General features: G+C 45.3%; 1 protein-coding gene across 5 annotated transcripts in view; it reads right to left on the reverse strand.

The window, feature by feature from the left end:
- RPIA (ribose 5-phosphate isomerase A) overlaps positions 1-20,314 on the reverse strand; it is a 113,693-nt gene that overhangs the window by 80,957 nt on the left and 12,422 nt on the right. For 3 of the 5 annotated variants that reach the window (XM_049695891.1, XM_049695892.1, XM_033416307.2), the window contains exons 4-8: positions 13,855-13,914; positions 11,589-11,653; positions 10,279-10,347; positions 9,334-9,475; positions 7,726-7,825 (exon numbers count right to left, since the gene is read on the reverse strand). In XM_049695891.1, the coding sequence (XP_049551848.1) occupies positions 7,726-7,825; positions 9,334-9,475; positions 10,279-10,347; positions 11,589-11,653; positions 13,855-13,914 (436 nt within the window). Of the gene's footprint in view, positions 1-1,736; positions 2,668-7,725; positions 7,826-9,333; positions 9,476-10,278; positions 10,348-11,588; positions 11,654-13,854; positions 13,915-20,314 lie in introns of those variants that run through there. The other 2 variants (XM_004285632.4, XM_033416308.2) reach the window with 2 other exon arrangements.

Consider the following 20,314-nt stretch of genomic DNA (forward strand, 5'->3'; position numbering starts at 1 on the left):
TGCTTTCCAGTGTATGACCTGAACAAGTTACTTAAACTGAGCCTGTTTCCCACTCCGCCAATGAAAAGAACAGACACCACCAAGTTGCTGTGAGACAACAGGCCAAAGGCCCAGGTCAGCACCTGCACACAGTGAGGACAGGTAGGGCTCTGTCACCAGTCTCACCTGGTAACTTTTCCTACCTCGTGGCCCCTCCTCCTTACTGTGCTGACAATTCCTCTGTCAATCTGTCTCGCCCCAAAGGCTGGAAGCAGCTGGAGCACAGGAGGTGTCTCGTCTCTGTCCCCACCCTCCCCCGCCCGGGCCCCCAACTACTCCCCACTAAGAACTGGCACGTGATGGGGACTTGATTGAAAACACCTGATGACTGAAGAGTATCAAAACTTGATGAGCTCTAGCGGAAACCAAAGTAGAATCGATCTGATTCAAATCCAAGTGATTGTTTTTCCCCTTTGATGTCTCCCAGAAAGGTGGCAGCTTAACTTGGTTATAAACTTTTCCCAAACCCCGGACTTGCAGCTTGCCCTGTGCCCCTCCAACGGCTCACAAGCCTGCAAATTGTGTCCATCCAACAAGATCACATTACTAACAACTTTATTGAAGAAACTTTAATCAAAATTGACCTCTAGAACAAACTGCTGTATGCGTACCTGAAGCACAGCAGGTGTTTTTTTCTTCTTCACGAGAAGAAAAACCTCACATTCACACTTAAGGGAACTGCAGTTGGGTCACAGGTGTGAAGGCGTATGAAAGTCTCTGAGGATTTACACGTACTGTGGAGCGTGCAGGCGTTTTTCAGAAGCCCAGTTTAACTTTGTTTATCTTTACGCCTTTATCTTTATGAATTTAATCCAAGAGCTTTAAAGGATCATTCCAAAAATCAGTTCTATCAAAAGTTTTCTCAGCTAAGACCTAGTGCCCATTTTGTGCAAAAATTACCTATCACCCAGACCAAAAGAGTCTTGGAGAAAAATAAAGCGCTCCTAACAATAGGTCTCCTAACAATGTGTGAGGCAACGATTTTTAAACAGCACCTTAAGAGCAAAGAAGAGAAGGAATTCAGCAAAGAAAGCCTCGTCAGTGCTCAGTCCTGATTGATTGACTTTTTTCCTGCAACTTGATTTAGCAGGAATTCCAATGCCACTAAGTTTGGCAGCTATAATCCAAGCTTCAGAACAGAGGCCAAGGCGAGTGAAATGACTGTCTAAGGATCGTGCGAAGTCAGCACATGGCGGGGGGGAATCAGGGCTCTCAGCACAAACACCTTTGCAACAGGATGGATTCCCGAGTCCCATCTAGAATCATCACTGAGCTGATCACAGCCTTTCCGTTCCCATCGGAGGCTTTCTGGACGGTTCACTGCTCGTTAGGCACACTGCGAAGATTACAGACCGGGAGAACACAGAGAAAAGTCAGGTTACCCACTTTACTGCTTGTCGGCTTCCAGGATCGAAAGTCTGACCGGTGTGAAACTTGGGGATAATTTGTGACTTTTGTTCAGCTGTGTCATCCTCTATTAATAAAGAAAACTAATGTCTTATTTGACAGAGGTCTCTGGAATAAAACTGACATCAAGCTCTCTCAGAAATAAAGGTAATATTTGTCTACTCTTTGGCTCAAGATTGCTTGAGTGAATTCTACCCCTTATCAAAGATCCAATGTAAAGTGGGTGAGCAAAACTGATTCCTATTTTACTGCAAAACTGACAAAAATTCTATAGTAAAGACAAACAGTCAAAACGGCACCATACTGTTTTATTTCAACCTTCAAACAATATAAAGAGGTAACAACTTCTGATGCCGAACCATGCAAATAACAATAAAGGAAAAAAATATTAACGACGAAAAGACAATCATTTAAACGTGTTTCACAGCAGTGCTTTGGCAGTACTGGCAAGTACTTCCAGCCAATGGCTTCCAACAAGAGGGGTCTGAATGAACCCCCTGTTCTCGGCAAAAGAGCCCCCGTATTTTCCCCCTGGTGGTCTACACACTCTGAGTCACACACACCACACCCCTACGCTCACCGGATTTCTGTCATTCACATCTTACAACACGTAACTACACACTGTGCGTCTGTACACAACAAAAACGAAAAATAAAACAGTGTGGTAGAAAAGTAAACAAACTCCAGTGTTTCCAGTAAGGCATCAGGGAATCGCTGCTGGCTGGGCCCTTCATCTCACCAGTTTAAAGAAAAGTTTGATTTACATTTCTCAGCAAACCCAATATTCAGAGGCTTCACCGTAACCAGCAGGCTCAAGGTAAAAGTTTAAAAGACAGTCCTCCTTTTTTTTGGTAAATGTTTCATATAAAACATGAAATCAAGTTCTACTTTATAAAAAAACAACTAAGTATTTTTAATAGTAAAAATATATATGTTTATATTTCTCTTTTTAAAAAGACATTTAATAACAATACTTCAGAAGACCAGATTTAACCCTCAACCCCCCACCCTGCCAAGTGTCCACCTGGCACAGATACATTAAGGCAAAGGCTCCTGGAGAGGCATGTCCGCCTCGGCGGCGGGCTGGGGACACAAGGGGAACACACTCCGCTCCTGCAGGGCCAGTTTAGAAAGGCTTCTCCCTCATGTTCACCGAGCCGTCCTGCATCCCAAAGTAGACTCTCTCCGCCATGTTGATGAACAGGCCCGTGTCCACCACGCCTGCAGGACGAAGGACGGGAGGGAGCATTAAGTTTCAGGTTCCCAAGGCAAGAAGAAAACCAGGATCACAGGGCACGGTCCGTAGGAGCAACTACCATGAACAGCACTGGACAAAGAAATGACAAGTCTAAAGCCCTCCCTCCCTCGTGACAATGAAAAGAGATTCTGATTACTTTTATTTCTTCTTGCAATGCCTCCTCCCCTGCAGTCTTGGCTTTCCCTCTATACTCAGATGTGCAAAGCTTCTCCTGGCCTTCGGGCCTTTGCTCACACTGTTGCCTTAGTCTGGACTGGCCATCTTTTCAGAGAGGCCCCCCAGGACTACTCAAAGTACCCCCACTTCCAGTTATCCTCAATCACACTATCAGCCTTAGAACTTTCTCCCACAAAGGGCTGGAACATATGTGCAATGCATATACCACATCAAAATATATGAACTCTCCAAATCAATAAGACGACAGACAACCTAGTAGAAAAATGGGCAGAAGACTGGAAGAGGGACTCCCCTGGTGGCGCAGTGGTTGAGAATCCTTCTGCCAATGCAGGGGACACGGGTTCGAGCCCTGGTCCGGGAAGATCCCACATGCCGCGGAGCAAAACTAAGCCCGAGCACCTAAGAGCCCATGCTCTGCAACAAGAGAAGCCCACGCACAACAATGAAGAGTAGCCCCCGCTCGCCACAACTTAGAGAAAGCCCGTGTGCAGCAACGAAGACCCAAAAATAAATAGAAAATTTATTTATTTATTTATTTATTAAAAAAAAAAGACTTAAAGAGGCACTTCACAAAAAAGGTTATCCAAAATGGCCAATAAACAGAGAAAACGGTGCTCAAACTAGTCAAAAGAGAATGCAAATTAAAACAAGACACCACAACACACTCACCAGAATGAGTATAATGAAATTTGACTAGAATGCAAAGACACTCCCACACGCTAACAGTAGGAGTAAATTGGCAAAACTACGTTGGAAAATGTCTGCTGGTACATCTTCTAAAGCTGAACATATTCATACCTGATGATCCAGCAATTCTACTCTTTGGTATATAAGGTATATATTAGGTATATATATGGCCCTCAAAAGACGTGTATGAGAACGTTCACAGCAGCACTTTTACTAATAGCTAAAAACTAGAAACACCCAAATGCCCATAAGAGTAGAATGGATATACAAACTTTTTTCCAAACACATAAATATGATGGTATACTATTCAGTAGCGAGAATTAACTACAACTGTAAGCAACCTTCACTGAAAATATTTACGTATATACACATACTACAATGAGATAATACAGCAAATCCCCTACATGCGAACCTTCCAGTTGCGAACTTTCAAAGAGGTGAACGTGCGTTCGCATGTCCGATCACATAAGTTAGTTCACGTGTCTGGCATACATTGCTACGTCCGTGCATCCTCTACAAGTGGTTGTGCTTTTGTGTACTTTACTGTAGAGTACTGCATAGAGTACAGTAGTATACTATCTTTGTTTCAAGCCCGGGATGTCTGGAAGCAAGGGTAAAAGCAGCAGTGATGTAGCTGGTACTACTGTACTTTTCAAGGTCCCGTACTGTAAGATGTTTTCTTGATTTTTTGTTTGCTTTTTATGTATTATTTGTGTGAAAAGTATTATAAACCTATTACAGTGCAGTACTATATAGCCGATTGTGTTAGTTGGGCACCTAGGCTAACTTTGTTGGACTTATGAACAAATTGGACTTACAAATGCGCTCTTAGAACAGAACTCGTCCATATGCAGGGGACTTAACTATACTGTTCAACTATCGAAAAAAAAAAGTTTGGGAGTTCCCTGAGGTCCAGTGGTTAGGACTCCGAGCTCTCACTGCTGAGGGCGCAGGTTCGATCCCCGGTCAGGGAACTAAGATCCTGCATGCCACACAGCGCAACCAAAAATAAATAAATAAAATTAAAATTAAAAAAAAAAGTTTGATGGACCCAGTGTGTAGGGCAATTCTGCACCAATAGCAAAATCAGATACACTTATTCTCTGATCTGGTAATTCCCTTCTGAAAAAAAACAAAAACAAAAAAAACTGGAAACAAATATCTGCTAGTGGGGACCTAGTTAAATAAATAATGTGATAGCCACAAAATGGAATGCCATGCAATTATTTAAAAAAAAAATGAGGAAGCTCTTCTGTGAACCATTACATAATAATCTTCAAGATGGGAAAAAGCAGGAAGCAAACCACTTGTCTAGTGTGCTGTCACTTATGTAAAAGGAGATGGGGGCGGGGGCTGATTTGCGTTTATGAAAGATCAACTCAAGAAGGACACACGACTTTGGCAGCACTGGCTGCCTCCAGACAGGGGGAAGGGCAAAGGGATAGAAGATAGAGACTTTTCACTGTTTACTTTTGTAATTTTGAACTACATATATTAAAAAGGATAAACAAAATTAAAATTTTCAAAGACAGCCCCCAATACATAAACAAATAAAATCATTTACCGGCAATAAAAAGCCATCAGGTAGAGAAAGGAGCTGCTGAAACACAGAGGTCTCCAGCACCACACTGGGCCGCCACAACTGGGGCCTCCCAAAGACATGCCAAGTGGCCACTCAAGACCCATCCTTTGCAAAAATTTTGTAATACAAGGTGACAGCTTCCACCTGATCCAAGAGAAAGCCATACTGGCTCCAGAAAAGACTTCAAAGAAAGCGCAGAGATGTACGGCAGCAGTCTAAGGTCTGATCTTAGAGCAAACTCTCTTCAGATTACTGAGATGCTAGGAGCGACTAACCCATTCCTACCCCCACCCTCCCAATTAGTGGAAAGGGCAGAGATGGCTCAGTGTGAACATGGGGGAAAGAACCTCTGCTCTGCGTGCAAACAATGGAACATCCAAGGGCGTGACCAGCCATGGACCGGTTTAACTGTCCTTTAAGTGTCCTCACATAAATGAACGTACATGGGACAAGGGCAGGGTGACAGGACAGACAGGATAGACAGGGAAACTTGCCCTCTTTTCCTCCCTTGATCATGGTCCAGCAGCAAGTATCTTAAGAGACCAAAGAGGAAGAGAAAAGAGAATGAGAAAGAGAACAAAACCTCACTGATGATCCTGGTGGCACTGCACTAAATAATTTAACATCTAGCTTCTCTTTTTTCGCTTTCTTCATTTTAAGTTCCTCATGAAACTCTGAACTTCTCTAGGATGTAGCGTCTACTTACTGAGGTGGAGAGCAAAGCGTGGGAGAAATCTGCTCACCAAGGAGATCTCAATGTCTCAATACACCAAGAAAGGTCTGAACAGGTGCAACAGAGCTACCTAGTGGGCACTGCAAGAAATCCACCTAGAGAGGAAGAGCACCGGCAATGGTGAGCTGTTTCCTGTGCGTCCCTGGGTTTGTCTGCATTATCATTCGGGGCTAATCCTCCCACGTTACTGACAGCGACCTCTATGGCTTCTCTTCCTCCTGCCTTCTTAGAAGGCTCTTTAGTTCTTCCACTAAAAAGTTAACACTAAGTAAGGGAATAAGGCTTAATTCAACCCATCTTCTTTACATAGTAAATCTGGAAAAAGATTGTCAATAGAAGACTAAAATAGTAGAGTAAAGTAAGGTTGGAGAATTAGCTCTTTATTACATGTCTATATACTTTTCATTTTATATATTTATATGTATTTCATTCCCAAATAGCATGGGTAAATCAGAATGTAATCTAGCAACTTAATTGATGATGAAGACAGTATACTTCCTTCCTAGGGATGTACTCGTTCAACAAATATTTCCACGTGTGCTGAGCACCATTTTAACTCATTTACTCCTCCCAACAATCCTATGAGGTAGGCACTAACAGCAGACTCTTTTACAGAGGAAGAAACTGAGGCGCAGAGATTTAACTGACTGCACAAAGGTCATACTGATAGAGCAAGCCTGGGTTTGGATCCTTACCCAGGATGTCTGCTCCAGAATCCACCCCTAGCCACTACAATCTACTAAACTGACTTCACCTGCCCCATTAGCTTGCTCTGGCCCAAGAATACTTCGTGTCATGCAATATTCCCAGTTGGAATCTTAGTCGCTCGATATCGTAAGACTGATATCTCTCACATCTGCCTCCTCTTTTTAATCCCCTCGTATGAGCCCTCAGTACCACCTCTGGCCTGGACTCATAACTCACCTCAATACTGCCTACCCAGCCTTCACCCAGGGCCCGGATCCCTGGCACAAGGTGGACTGGAGACACCCCACTGCTCCAGATGTCCGTGTCACACAACCCCCTCCTGACCTGGCTCTCGACGAAGGAAGGACTTAGAGTTCAGGGCCTAGAGGCAGACAACCCAGGCTCCCACCTTGGGGCTGCAGCCCTTGAGCAAACCATGTACCCTTCCTCGATCCGTGTCTTCCTCTGTAACTATCTTATTAAATTGGGGGATCAACGAGACGTTTTTCAACACTTAGCACAGTGTCTGGATCACTCTACACTAAGGCAGAGGTCCAAAGTTACCTCTCCTCCATGAACCTCCCCCTGCTTCACAGAAGAAGCAACTCTAGACTCCTGGTATTCCACATTCCATCTTATTTGTAGGCACAGCTCCTAGGCAGCCCCACACAGCTTTCCCCAGGTTCACATCAACTCTCCCTGAGGCAGAGCCCATGTTCTATTAACAGTAGAACTCCCTGTAACACGTGTCACAGCGCTCTGCCTGTGGCAAGAATCTAATGTGTGGGTGACCTGAGTCATTCTCCCCCAGAGAACATGCCAAAATCAAAGAGGCTGCAGTCAAGCTCCTGAAAGGAAAGGCTCTTCGCAGAGAGGGAGGGCTTATTTCAAGGCAGGCCCCATCTGACACCCCATCAGCTCCAGGCCTACCCCAACTGAATGGGTTGTGAAATGCCAACCAACGAAGCTGCTTGGTGAGCAATAACTCTTCTCGGAAGGAAAAGGCAAAGGCGTGAAGTTAGGAATTCCAAACACAGCATGAAGGAAATTCTTTCCAACCAAGTCTTGCAAAGCCCGCATCCATCCACGGCCAGAGGCAGGGGACAGCTACGAAGGGCATGGGCGTCTGTGCTCAGTGAACGCCACTCCCATTACCTGGGATCATTTTGATAGTTGTGTTCACTTCACTCCATTTGTGGACCCGGTCAAACTTCCAGTCCAGGATAAAATTCCCATTATCCGTCACCACAGGACCCTAGAAGATAATTCCCCACACTTACAGAGGCCATGTACATACAGGCAGGCAGAGGAGAGCAGGAGAGTGGAGGTGATAACCAAAGACAAGTATCTTAATTAACCCACTCCAACCAGTACCCCTGCCTCATGCTTTCTAGGAGGCAGGAAGTTGGGAGTCAGAACTGGAGTCTTGAAGCCATCCAGGCATAGATAGATCTCACAGGAGCCGTTAACCTCTGAAAGCCTCAGATTCCTCAATGGCAAAAAAGGGATAATGAAACATACCTCATCAGGCAGCTTGTGGGTAAGCCACATGGGTAACGTTAGCCACAGCGAGTGCTCACTGATTCTTAGCTATGATTAGAGTGAAAAACTACAGCAACAGGACAGACTACCAACACGGCTCAACATTCCCACAGCTTCACGTGAAGAACCATCAGTAATGCAACATAAGACAAGGCTCCCCCAGGTGGGGCAGACCCATCCAAAAGGCAGGGAGCAGAGATGGGTCCTGGGGTCAGACAGGCTGGGGGTAGTTTTAGTTAAGTAATCCAGAATTCCGCGACAGCTCTGTGCATTAGAAAGCGTTTAGCAGCGTAAACGTTGACAGAACACTACAGTCAAAGGCAAGGAAGTGAGGACTCCTCTGCAAACTGGAGAAGGGCTGGGAGCCCAGTGCAGAACCCCACGAAGGCACGATGCTGGGCTCTAGTGTGGAGGAACCCCAGCCATGAGAGAGCACCCCAACAATCTCCTCTTGGCTTTTCAGCTACACAGGGAGCCAGAGTCAGAGCTCTGTACAACCAGTATGATTAGGATTATGATGTTGTAAAAGTCACAAAAACACCAGGCAGAAAACACGTCACAATAAAAGTTCGTCAGGGTAGAGTTACAGATAACTTGCTTTCTCTTCTGTACGTTCCAAACTTTTTATATATAGTTCCGTCTGCAACTACAGTTATTTTTTGGAGTATTGCTGTTGCTTTTTTGTTTATTTAAGTGTAAGAAAAAAAAAGTTCTGTGCAACCCACTTTAGAAGCTGAAGAGAAACATATGGACGAAGTTTCTGGAGTATATTCCTGGGGAGGAATTCACATCTCCCAAGAAACTCTACTTCATTTAACCACAGAATGAGAAAAGAGGAAGAAAAATAAAATTACACCATGAAACCTGAATAACTTTCTGCCCCAGGTGGGCCTCCCAAAACCCATTTTTAGCAGCTGTTAGTCAGAGATCCAGGCCTCGGGTACAAAGACCAGATAACCTAAGGAGCACAGATCCCGAGTGCGACAGAAAATACGCCCATCTGTACAGAGAATATGCATTGCATTAAGTATAGTCTTATCTACATGAGTTTGAATGTGGAAACTGATAAAGCCAGCGCTCTAAAAGTAAACCAATAGGCTGATTAAAAATAAATAAACAGAAGCCACCTGCCCAGTCTAGGCACAGACCTAATGGAAGCAGGAAGGAGGACACAGCCCTGAGAGCCTGGAATGCCTTCCAGAAACCTCCCTGGCCACTTACTGCCTTGTTGACAGCCATTCGAAGTTCAATCACACCCCCAAACTTCTGGGTCACAGCTCGGCTCACTGGGACATAGGCCATCGGGATGACCTCGATGGGGATTCCCTTGTGCCACTGATCCCCGAGGTTCTTTGAATCTTTCCTGGAAAGAAAGAGTCAGAAAGTACAACAAATGTAAATAAGCTCAGGGGTACAGACACGGCAAATTCAGGCATGGGGGTAATAATGAGGTAAGAGGACAAGGGAAGCGAGAAGGGTCGAGTGCACGGGGCTTCAAATGCATTGGCTGTGTTTCACCGTTTAAGAAAAGCAGTAGCTGGGAGGGAGGGAGACGCAAGAGGGAAGACATATGGGAACATATGTTTATGTATGACTGATTCACTTTGTTATAAAGCAGAAACTAACACACCATTGTAAAGCAATTATACCCCAATAAAGATGTTAAAAAAAAAAAGAAAAGCAGTAGCTTTTGTAAGTAAATATGACAAAAATGTTAAAACCTGGATGTGACTGGCTTGTCATATACAGGTGTGAAGAACATCATCATTTACAGCTGTAATTTTTTTTTTAATTAAAATGTTCGCAGGAGTGCCTTCTATCAGACTCCCTGAAGGAGAATCTGAGAGCCTGGTCAAAGACTGTCCACGACACAAGTCACGTGTGACCCCAGAGGCTGCAGGGCCACTTCTTGAGGCTCCTTGCTAGGAGCGAACGAGTGATAAATAAGGACGCGCTCTGTTAACAAGGGTGACGAGCTGTTTCCTCCTCCTTCCAGTGGACACATGAAATAGCAGTACCTAACTTCAGCACGAAAGCAGAGCATAATCCTCCAGGACACGGCCCTCCGCCATAGACTATCAGAAAAGCCCCTCCCTCCTCTGTAATATGAAGCCTGGGGTCCGATCTACCTCCTCAGTGGACAGTTCAGAACACCAAACATCGTACCTGAAATCGGCAATCACGATGAAGCGACTGGCATTGCCAGCCACAATTTTCTCCTGGGTCAGGCAGCCTCTGGGGGATGGGGAAGAAGCAGCAAATGAACACAGGGGTAAGTAAGACAAAAACTGAATTCGGAAACTAAGGTCAGATATGGGAAACCAAAATCCACTCAATTCTGGCACTTAAAGAGAAATTTAATTTTTAATTCTTAAAGGAACACCACCACCGCCCCAACTCCATCACACTGTGCAACGGACTGACTTGTGTCTCCCTGCCCCTCCCCCAAAATTCAATTGTTCAAGCCCTAACCCCCAATGTGACTATACTTGGAAGATGGGGTCTCTAAGGAAGTAATTATGGTTCAATGAGATCATTAAAGTGTGGCCCTGGTCTGATAGGATGGATATCCTTTTAAGAAGACACCAGAAAGCTCTCTTACTCTCCCTCCCTCCGCCACAGGAGGCTGCACTGAGAAGGCCGCCATCTGCAAGCCCAGGGCTTCCAGAACTGTGAGAAATCAATTTTTCCATTTAAGTCACTAAGTCTAAGGTTTTTGTTATGGCAGCCCAAGCTAAGACATGCTGTTTCCAGTAAATGGACTATGGAAACACAGCCTGTGTCTGGGAGAAATGGTTCCCAGTCAGGCAGCGGGCATAATCCCATCTAAGATGCATCTGTCAGGAAGCACTGTGCCTGGGGAGAAGCCACCTGAGCACGGCATGGGGCGGAGGTTCTGCAACTGGAGAAGTAAGGACAAGCTCTGAACAACCTGCCGTATCTGCAGTGTGACAGCCAGGTTATAAAGTGGAGAGAGAGCACAGTGAGATGTGAAGCAAATTCTGTGTCACTCCACAGCCTGCTTGATTATACGAACCAGGAGACCAGGACTTCACCTCCTTCGACTCACCACTTCCTAACCCCCAAAATCAACACCTAAGAAACACCCAATAAATGTTTTCCAAATCAATGAATACATACATCACTAACTGCTCAGAGCCCACAGACCTAGTAATCTAGTCCCGGTAATATGTTTGCTTTAGCCCGTACAGTTTTTAAAGTTGGAATCAGCAGAAGGCAGCAAAGAGAACCCTTTAAGATGAATAATTTCATTGAAGAGGCCCAGGTTCCTGTCACCAGACTGCTACTAACAACCAGAAATGCCAGGCTGGTTCTACAGCCTTATGCTATCCACATCCAAGCAGAGAGACAAACCCATGTACATCACAGCGGCAATGTGTTTATTCTGTATTCCACTTTGCTTTGCTAAGGATTAACCGGCAGATACTCTGCAGAAAAATCCCCACAACACTCACCCTCCACCCTTGATGAGATTGAGATCAGCATCGACTTCATCAGCACCATCGATGGCAAGGTCAATCTGTGTTGAGGGTAAGGAAAGATATAAAAAGCACTAAGCTTGAACATGCCATAGCTCATCAGGTCCCAGCAGCCCTATTAGCCAGCACAGTTCTTCCTATTTAGCCAGTCAGGAAACTGAGGCCCTGAGAGGTTAAGCTATTCCACTAAGGTCACCAGGAAACAAACAGGGGAACCACACCTGGGCCCAACTCTGATCCACCACTTTACACTCCCTTTACTCATTGATGGGCTTCTCTGGGGATGAGCTGGAATTATTGAGAGCATGCAATCTCAACGTGAGTAACTTCACCTCCAAGTACAGAAGGAGGTATACAGTATACCTGTGAGATTAAAATTTCATTGGGGGTGGGCATTAATGGAAAAAAGGCTGAGACACACTGATTCAGAAGTCTCCGTACTAATGTGGCAAAAATACCAGCATGCTGACACACATCTGATGCAATACAGAACTGGAAATTTTCTGAGGTACCCCCGCTATGACCCACCAAGGCACCTGTCTGGGCTGGCCCACTCCCTTTACAGGAAGCTCCACTGCCAGGCCCAAAAGCAGTGGGAATAGATTCATTCATGTTTCAAAATTTGAAATTAAGAAAGGGATGTACTTCTTGTCACTCCTGGTACTCTGCAGAGACAAGGCGGGAGCCTCAAGTATGGTCTTTAAAAGAGCAGTATAAAACCTCAGGGCGCAGATTCAGTTCAAGCTGCAGTTAGAAGCTGCTTGGCCCAGGGCCTGCAAAGCTTCAACGGGGCATCCTCGCTTCCACCCTTTCACAAGGATGGAGGTACAGCCTGCAATGTTCCTCCCCTCTCTGCACCATGGCAGCTCTCTGGGGCCTGGAAGGCGGCAACCTTTTCTGTCTGGGTTTCACGCCCACCTTCAGCCCAAACCACTCTCCCCACAGAGCTGAACAGCTGATTCAGCCTGTGCCCTGGCTTTACCCACAGATATCTCTGAACAAGCCCTTCCCATGGTACTTACTAACCCATCTGTGGCCCACATGTCCCATGACACAGTGGATTAGCAGACCACCATCAAGTCTGTTTTCAAGCTGCCGAAATCCCACCTCACTCTTCCAATGCAGCCTTGCCCTCTCCTCTCCTTCTCCCTCTCCCCCTCCCCCTGCTGTGCACAAAGCCATTCCACTCACTCGGTCCTAGACACCCCAGCCAGTCTCAGCACTGCACACATGCCAGACTGGAACCGCTCCCATGGTTCCCATCTACCCCTCTCTGGAATGCTCTCTCCTGCCCTTGCCACCTAGCCTTCACAGCTCTGCTCAAACTTTACCTCTTCCCACAACACCCTTCTAAGCAGCATCCTCTAGAGCCAGAAGCACCTGGATTCACTTTCAGGCTCTGCCACTTACAAACAGCATGGCCTTAGGCAAATGCCTTGCCCTCTCTGTGCCTTTCTCCTATCTGTAAAATGAGGTACTAATGGTACCCACCCTCAAGACTACTGGAGCTTAAATACAGCTGACCCTTGAACAACATGGGTTGGAACTACACAGGTCCACTTATACAGATTTTTTTCCACTAAATACGTACTACAGTACGTGACCGACGGTTGGTTGAATCCACAGATGCTGAACCGCAGATACAGAGGGGCAACTACGGGACCTGAGCATCTGCAGATTCTGGTATTCGCAGTGGGTCCTGGAGCCGCTCCCCAGCAGATACCCGGGGACGACTGTGGTTTAATACAGGCCCGGCACTTAGCATAGTAACTGGCACACAGTCAGGGCTCAGTAAACGACAGCCGTGAGCACGCTGCTCGCTCTTCAGTCTCCTCCAGATTGTCCGTGTGTTTAATCATCTTTACCACACAACTTCACTTTAATCTGTTTTCAAAGACCCATGGCTGCCTCAGATGATGCTTCTTATCTCCACTTAGTTCTGAGGGCCGCCCTGCTTGTATACGTATGCGTCTGTGTGAGGGCTGCAGGAAGCCCTGGGTCCCTGAGCCCTCTCGGTTAAACCACAGGGAATGTCCTAGAAATTCATAAGCTCTTCTCTTCTGACCTCAGCTAGGATTAATATTCAAAGTCCTAGGAGAAAAGCTAGTATGACTAACTGACTCTCTCTTCTCCTAGACTCAACAAGATATCCAGAGCCCATGAACAAGTGACAGCTATTTAAAAAAAAAAAAAAAAAAAAAAAAAAGGAGACCAAAAAACCCAGCAGCCTCTCTCTACTTACCTCTGGGTGTCGGTCCAGGTCACTGAGAGTTAAGCCATACTGCAGGATGAGCTGACGGGCCTGTGGAGGACAGGAAAAACCACCCTTAATCATTAACTCTTAGTGACGGCAATAATCCCCAGAATCCTCTTGGATTTAAGTGTCAGACACTGAGTCCCACCAAGGCTTCCTCTCAAATCCAACCTGGTCCACCACGAGGTAGGAGATCTAGCCCCATGAACAGCAAAAGTTAATTCATTCCAGAAGCTTGAAGAAGGTAGACAGCACATAGTGAACACTGCTCCAGTGCTAGGCTGGGAGTTCCTCCTCAGTGACCTGTTACTTAAGATAATGTCAAGGGGGACTTCCCTGGTAGCACAGTGGTTAAGAATCCACCTGCCAATGCAGGGGACAAGGGTTTGAGCCCTGGTCCGGGAAGATCCCACATGCCACGGCGTAACTAAGCCAGTGCGCCACAACTACTGAGCCTGCGCTCTAGAGCCCACGAGCCACAACTACTGAGCCCGTGCACCACAACTACTGAAGCCCGTGCGCCTAGAGCCCGTGCTCCGCAGCAAGAGAAGCCACCACAATGAGAAGCCTGCGCACTGCAACAAAGACTAGCCCCGGCTCGCCGCGAGAGAAAGCCTGTGTGCAGCAATGAAGACCCAATGCAGCCGTAAATAAATAAATAAGTAAATAAATAAATAAATAAAGGTAGCGTCATGGCCTCCCAAAGCCTCTGGTAATACAGTACCAGTAGTTCCCTCCCCACCACCACCCCCTCCCCCACCACCACCACCCCCTCCCCCACCACCACCACCCCCCTCCCCCTCCATGGCCATTCAAGGTTTCACTTTCCACTGTTTCAGTTACCCAGGGGCAACCTTGATCCGAAAACATTAAATGGAACATTCCAGAAACAAACAATTCACAACTTTTAAACTGCACGCCATTTTGAGTAGCTAGCCCTCATCCCTTTGTCCTGCGTATCCTGCCTATTTGTCATTTAAAAGCCATCTCAGTTATCAGATTGACCGTCACAATACCACAGTGCTTGTGTATCAAGTAACCCTTACTTTACCTAATACAGGCATACCTCGTTTTATTGTGCTTCAGTTTACTGCACTTTGCAGGTACTGCATTTGTTACAAGTTGAAGGCTGTGGCAACCCTGACTCCAAGGAGTCTAGGGGTACAACTTCTCCAATAGCATTTGCTCACTTTGTGTCTCTGTGTCACATTTTGGTAATTCTCGCAATATTTCCAACTTTTTCATTATTGTTATTATATTTGTTACTGTGATCAATGATCTTTGATGTTACTACTGTAATTGTTTTTTGGCATTTTTAGCAATAAAGTCTATTTATTTATTCGTTTATTTATTTATTTATAGCTGCATTGGGTCTCCACTGCTGTGCGCGGGCTTTCTCTAGTTGCAGAGAACGGGGGCTACTCTTCGTTGTGGTGCGTGGGCTTCTCATTGTGGTGGCTTCTCTTGTTGCGAAGCACAGGCTCTAGGCGCGCAGGCTTCAGTAGTTGTGGCACGCAGGCTCAGTAGTTGTGGCACACGGGCCCAGCTGCTCCACGGCATGTGGGATCTTCCCGGACCAGGGCTCGCACTTTTGTCCCCTGCACTGGCAGGCTGATTCCTAACCACTGCACCACCAGGGAAGTCCCTAGCAATAAAGTATTTTTTAATTAAGGTATGTACATTGCTTTTTTAGACATAATACTACTGCACATTTACTAGACTACAATGCAGTATAAATATAACTTCTATATGCACTGGGAAACCAAAAAATTCATGTGACTCGCTTTATATCATACTCACTTTATTATGGTGGAATGGAACCAAACCTGCAATATCTCCAAGGTAATGGTCCCAAAGCGCAATAGTGATGCTGGCAATTCATGCCAAAGACAAGCCATAAAGTCCTTTAAGTAAAAAAGTGAAAGTCCTCAATTTAGTAAGTTAAGAAAAAAAAGTTACATGCCGAGGTTGCTAAGATCTATGGTAAGAATGAATTTTCCATCATGAAGTTAAAGAAGGAAAAAGAAAGCTGTGCTAATTTTGCTGTTGCATCTCAAACTGCAAAAGTTACAAGACTACAGTGCATAAGTGCCCAGTTAAGATGGAAAAGGCATTACATTTGTACAGTAGGATATTTTGAGAGAAAGAAAAACCATATTCATGTAACTTTTATTATGGTGTATTGTTATAATTGTCCTATGTTATTATTTGTTGTTGTTAATCTTACTGTGCCTAATTTATCAACTAAACTTTATCACAGGTATGGCTGTATAGGAGAAAACACAGTGTATACAGGATTCAGTACTATCTGTGGTTTCAAGCATCCACTGGGGGTCTTGGAACATATTCCTCCTGGATAAGGGGGAACTAACATTTTTTTTAATTTCCTAAACTAAGAGCCAAATCTACAAAATATTAGAAACGTCTCTAAAAAAATCTAACAGTATGAAAAAAGACTGTGGAAGATCACTACAAATAGATACATACTGATTTCCAGGCTACACTGTTGAATAAAAATAAGCAAAAGAATACATACACTCAGAAGTATATGTAAAGGCTGGACCTCCGGAATGGCTAGGTGAGAGCACCTGAGAGCACCAGACTGGGAAAGATTTAGGATGTTTGTAGGAAAAGTCAGCACCACCGACTCTATGGACATGCCTTTCACACAGGCTGACTGAAGGGGAGGGTTACCACCACCACAGGGCCCAGAGCAGAATTTGTTGCTGGAATAAATGCACCATGAACCTTTGAGTCTGACCTCTCAAGTTCAAGTGATAAGGATCTGTGTTCATGCCACTGCTTACAATACGCAGAGGAACTAAAGGATGGAAAACTTCTTTTCAAAAGCCACGTCTTGAAAATATTTTCTGCTTAAAGTCAAAAGCACCTGAAATGTAGGATCCGAAGGTCTCGGTTCTAATCTTAAATGAACCAGGCACATGACCCCTGGCAAGTTTTCTCATCTATAAAAAGATGCAGATGGGTAATGACCAATGTCAATCTTCAAATCCAAAATCCTAAGACTCTAACAATAAAGTACAAAGACCCTGGAATTTGCAATATATGGGACCTATTTGTATCCTGATTCAAACAAACTGTAAAAAAGGATAAGACAATAGGGGAAATTTGAATCCTGGATTTTTATTTGATCCTATTAAAGGTTATCGTTTGATTTTTTTAGTATTGTTGAGATGTTTAAAAGTCTCCCTACTTTTCAGAGAGACATAATAAAATACATACAATGAAATCATACTATGCCTGGGATTTGTTTCAAAATAACAAAGGTGAAGGAGAATGAGATGCAGATGAAACAAAATTGGCCATGAACTGATAACTGTGGAAACTGGGTGATGGGTCCGTGGAAGTTCATTACATTATTCTTTATCCTTTTTGAAGTTTGAGATTTTCCACAATAAAAAGCTAAAATAAAATACTGACTGAAAAAAGTTCAAAAGAAAAAAAAACATGATTTTGCTCCTATTAAAGAGAAATATATAATGAAGGGAGAAAACAACAATAAAAATGGTATTTCTGGATTATTTCTCAGTTCCTAGGTTTCTCCAAATGTAGCATTGGAGGAACCATACTAATTCCAGACCCTAAGCCTATAAAAACATTTGGAACGTCTGGAAGATGAACCCCCAAAGTCCCCCACGCCTCTTGGTATTCGTGCCTTTGGGGAATCCCTGCCCACAACGTCCCAAGGCTGTCCTGTGTTACCAGTGGCACACAGCAGAGGAGACAGCAAGACACTTCTGCGATTAGTTTATAAAGAAGGGGGGGCGTGCTCCCACAAGATCCTTCCCTCCCTCCCTCCTTCCCCCTCACCCTCGCTCTCTTATCACACACACTGGGGGAAACCAGCTGCCACGTCCTGAAGACATGGAGACAGCCCTGGGGACAGGCCGCTACCCCACAGGCTGTGAAGAATTAAGGCCCAGAACACCCACAAGTCGGAGCTGGAAGCCCGGGCCAAGAGCTTAACTGCAACCTCCCCGGAGACCCGAGGCCAGAGCCCCCCAGGTAACCACTCCAGGTTCCTGCCCCTTGGAAACTAGGAGCTAATAAATGTTTGTTTTAAACTGCTAAGTTTGGGGGGGTAATTTTTTCCAGCAAAGATATCTAATACAGATGGTGTTGGAATAATGCTGTGAACTGCATAAAGTTCAGTGTGATATTCTATCATGCAAATAAAACTGTTATATACTACGGTTCCTGTTAATTTTATGTACTACTTTAGAAACAATACTAAACTGCATTCAAACGTATTACATGAACACTGGGCGTCAGGAAACTGTTCTATCATGATTCCTATAGGGAAACATCCTGTACATCATTGTAATTTAACATTCAAGTGTTAAGACTGCCTGCACCACTTGGCAGTGTTACTCTTTCATGAGGATGTCCTGTTTGTCCATCTAGATTGTAATCAGAGAGCACATTTCACATACACTTTTCACCCTATAGCAGTTAGGGTCAGTTAAGCCAATAGTTGAGTGAATAATTAATTATTTTGAGTTCAGTCAAGTTACCTAGTGCAAACTCCTGTTTTAAGAAAGAAATGGATGCCCAGAGAGGTCCAAGTGCTAAGTTAGGGGCAGGGCGAGGACCAGAAATACAGTCTCCTGCTCTCCTGCCCTGTCTAGGGACTAGGAAGGAAATCAGAAGATAAGGCAAACAAAGGGAATGTAGAAGAAAAAGGAAAGGAGAGGATGGCCTCTGCTTATAAATGGAATTGACGTCATCTTACATAATAATACTATGCTATTAATAACGTTTTTAACAATAACAATTTTAAAGGGAGTTCTTTGGCATTCCCTCCTCTACCTGAAATGCCCTGCCTCCTCCCAAACTCCAGCCCCTCACGCCCGGCTTTCCAGGAAGCCCCCAATCCCCTGTGCAAGGAGTGGGCTCTCCTTCCTCCAACAGGCACGTTACCTCTACTTCTTCTCTACCATATATTTGTCAAACATGACACACATAAATGTAGCATTTATTCATCCAACAGGCAGAGTGCCTACTAAGAGCGAGGCACCACACTGGGCACGAGCACTGCTGAATAACACCCGCCGTGCACAAGGAGCCTCGCACCCCTTTGAAAAGATAAACCCTCGGTGATCAGTACGCTGACTGAAATCTGCCTCACCACCACCACCAGCTGCCTGTCTCAACACCCGTCCAGAGTCCACACACAAAGGAAACCAGCAGATACGTTTGTCTATGTTACGTGGCTGGGAGGCCACCCCAACTTCCACAAGCCCCGTGTCCTCCCAGACAATAAGCAGTAACGTAAGGACAGGATCTGTTCTGCCTTTAGATCGTCTGTATCCCCCCCTTCACAACGTGGAGGACCCTGTACAATGACCTCAAAGAGCCCACTGGGGTCGGACCCTTAAGTCCTGCTTCCATCAGCAGGTCCTCCAACTCTCCCTTCTCCCCATCTTTGAGCGGACTCCGCACAAGACCCCTGCGGATGGCCCTGCACACAGAGAGAAGTCATCATCACAGGTGGCATGAGCTTCCTCCTCCCTGAGTGTTATGGGTTATACTGTGTTCCCCTACAAAAAGGTACGTTGCAGTCCTAACTCCTAGTAACTCTGACTGTGACCTTATTCTGAGATTGGACCTTTACAGAGGTAATCAAGTCAGCATGTCATGAGGGTGAGCCCTAATCCAACGGGACTGGTGTCCTTAGAAGGGCAATTTGTACACAGACAGAGGCACGCCGGGAGAACGCCACGCGAACACGAAGGCAGAGGGCAAGGATATGTGCCTACAAGCCAAGCAGTGCCAAAGACTGCCAGCAGACCACCAGAAGCTAGGAGAAAGACAAAACAGATTCTCCTTCACAGCCTCTAAAGCAATCAACATCTAGCCTCCAGAAATAAGAGGCAATAAATTTGTTTTTTAAGCACTCAACTTGTGGTTCCTTGTTATGGCAGCCCTGGGAAACGAATCCACTGAATTCAACACCACAGCCCTACTGTGGAGATATGGACCCATCACTGGCTCAGCCAGGACTAACGCAGACACAGGTGCTCAACTGAGATCAGTACCTGCTAGACACCAGACACTCCAGGCTCACAAGCTAAGGGGCTCCTGAGGGTGTAGAGCAAACAGCTGTCTCTTCCAGCTCTTAAAAGTGCAGGGAGCAGGAAAGCTAATGATTAGCTTGTACTTTTGAAAAAAAAAGACAGGAAGCAATGCCTTCTCATTGCAATGCCACAGCTGGGGCCCCCAAACGCCTCATGTGATCAAGGACAGTGGCATGTGGCAGGCTAGCAGTCCTGTTTTTCATCAATTTCACAATAATACCTGAAAACGCTGCACTTCCCCTTCTATCAACTAACAGAGGTAGACTGAAAGCCAGCATGGGCAAACACTGTTTTTTTTGCCTAGACCAGATCTGGCTTTTAAACCCGTTTTTAAAATTTTCCTCTCCCAA

This window comes from Orcinus orca, chromosome 13 (assembly GCF_937001465.1).
Source record: "Orcinus orca chromosome 13, mOrcOrc1.1, whole genome shotgun sequence".
In the NCBI taxonomy this organism is placed as follows: domain Eukaryota; kingdom Metazoa; phylum Chordata; class Mammalia; order Artiodactyla; family Delphinidae; genus Orcinus; species Orcinus orca.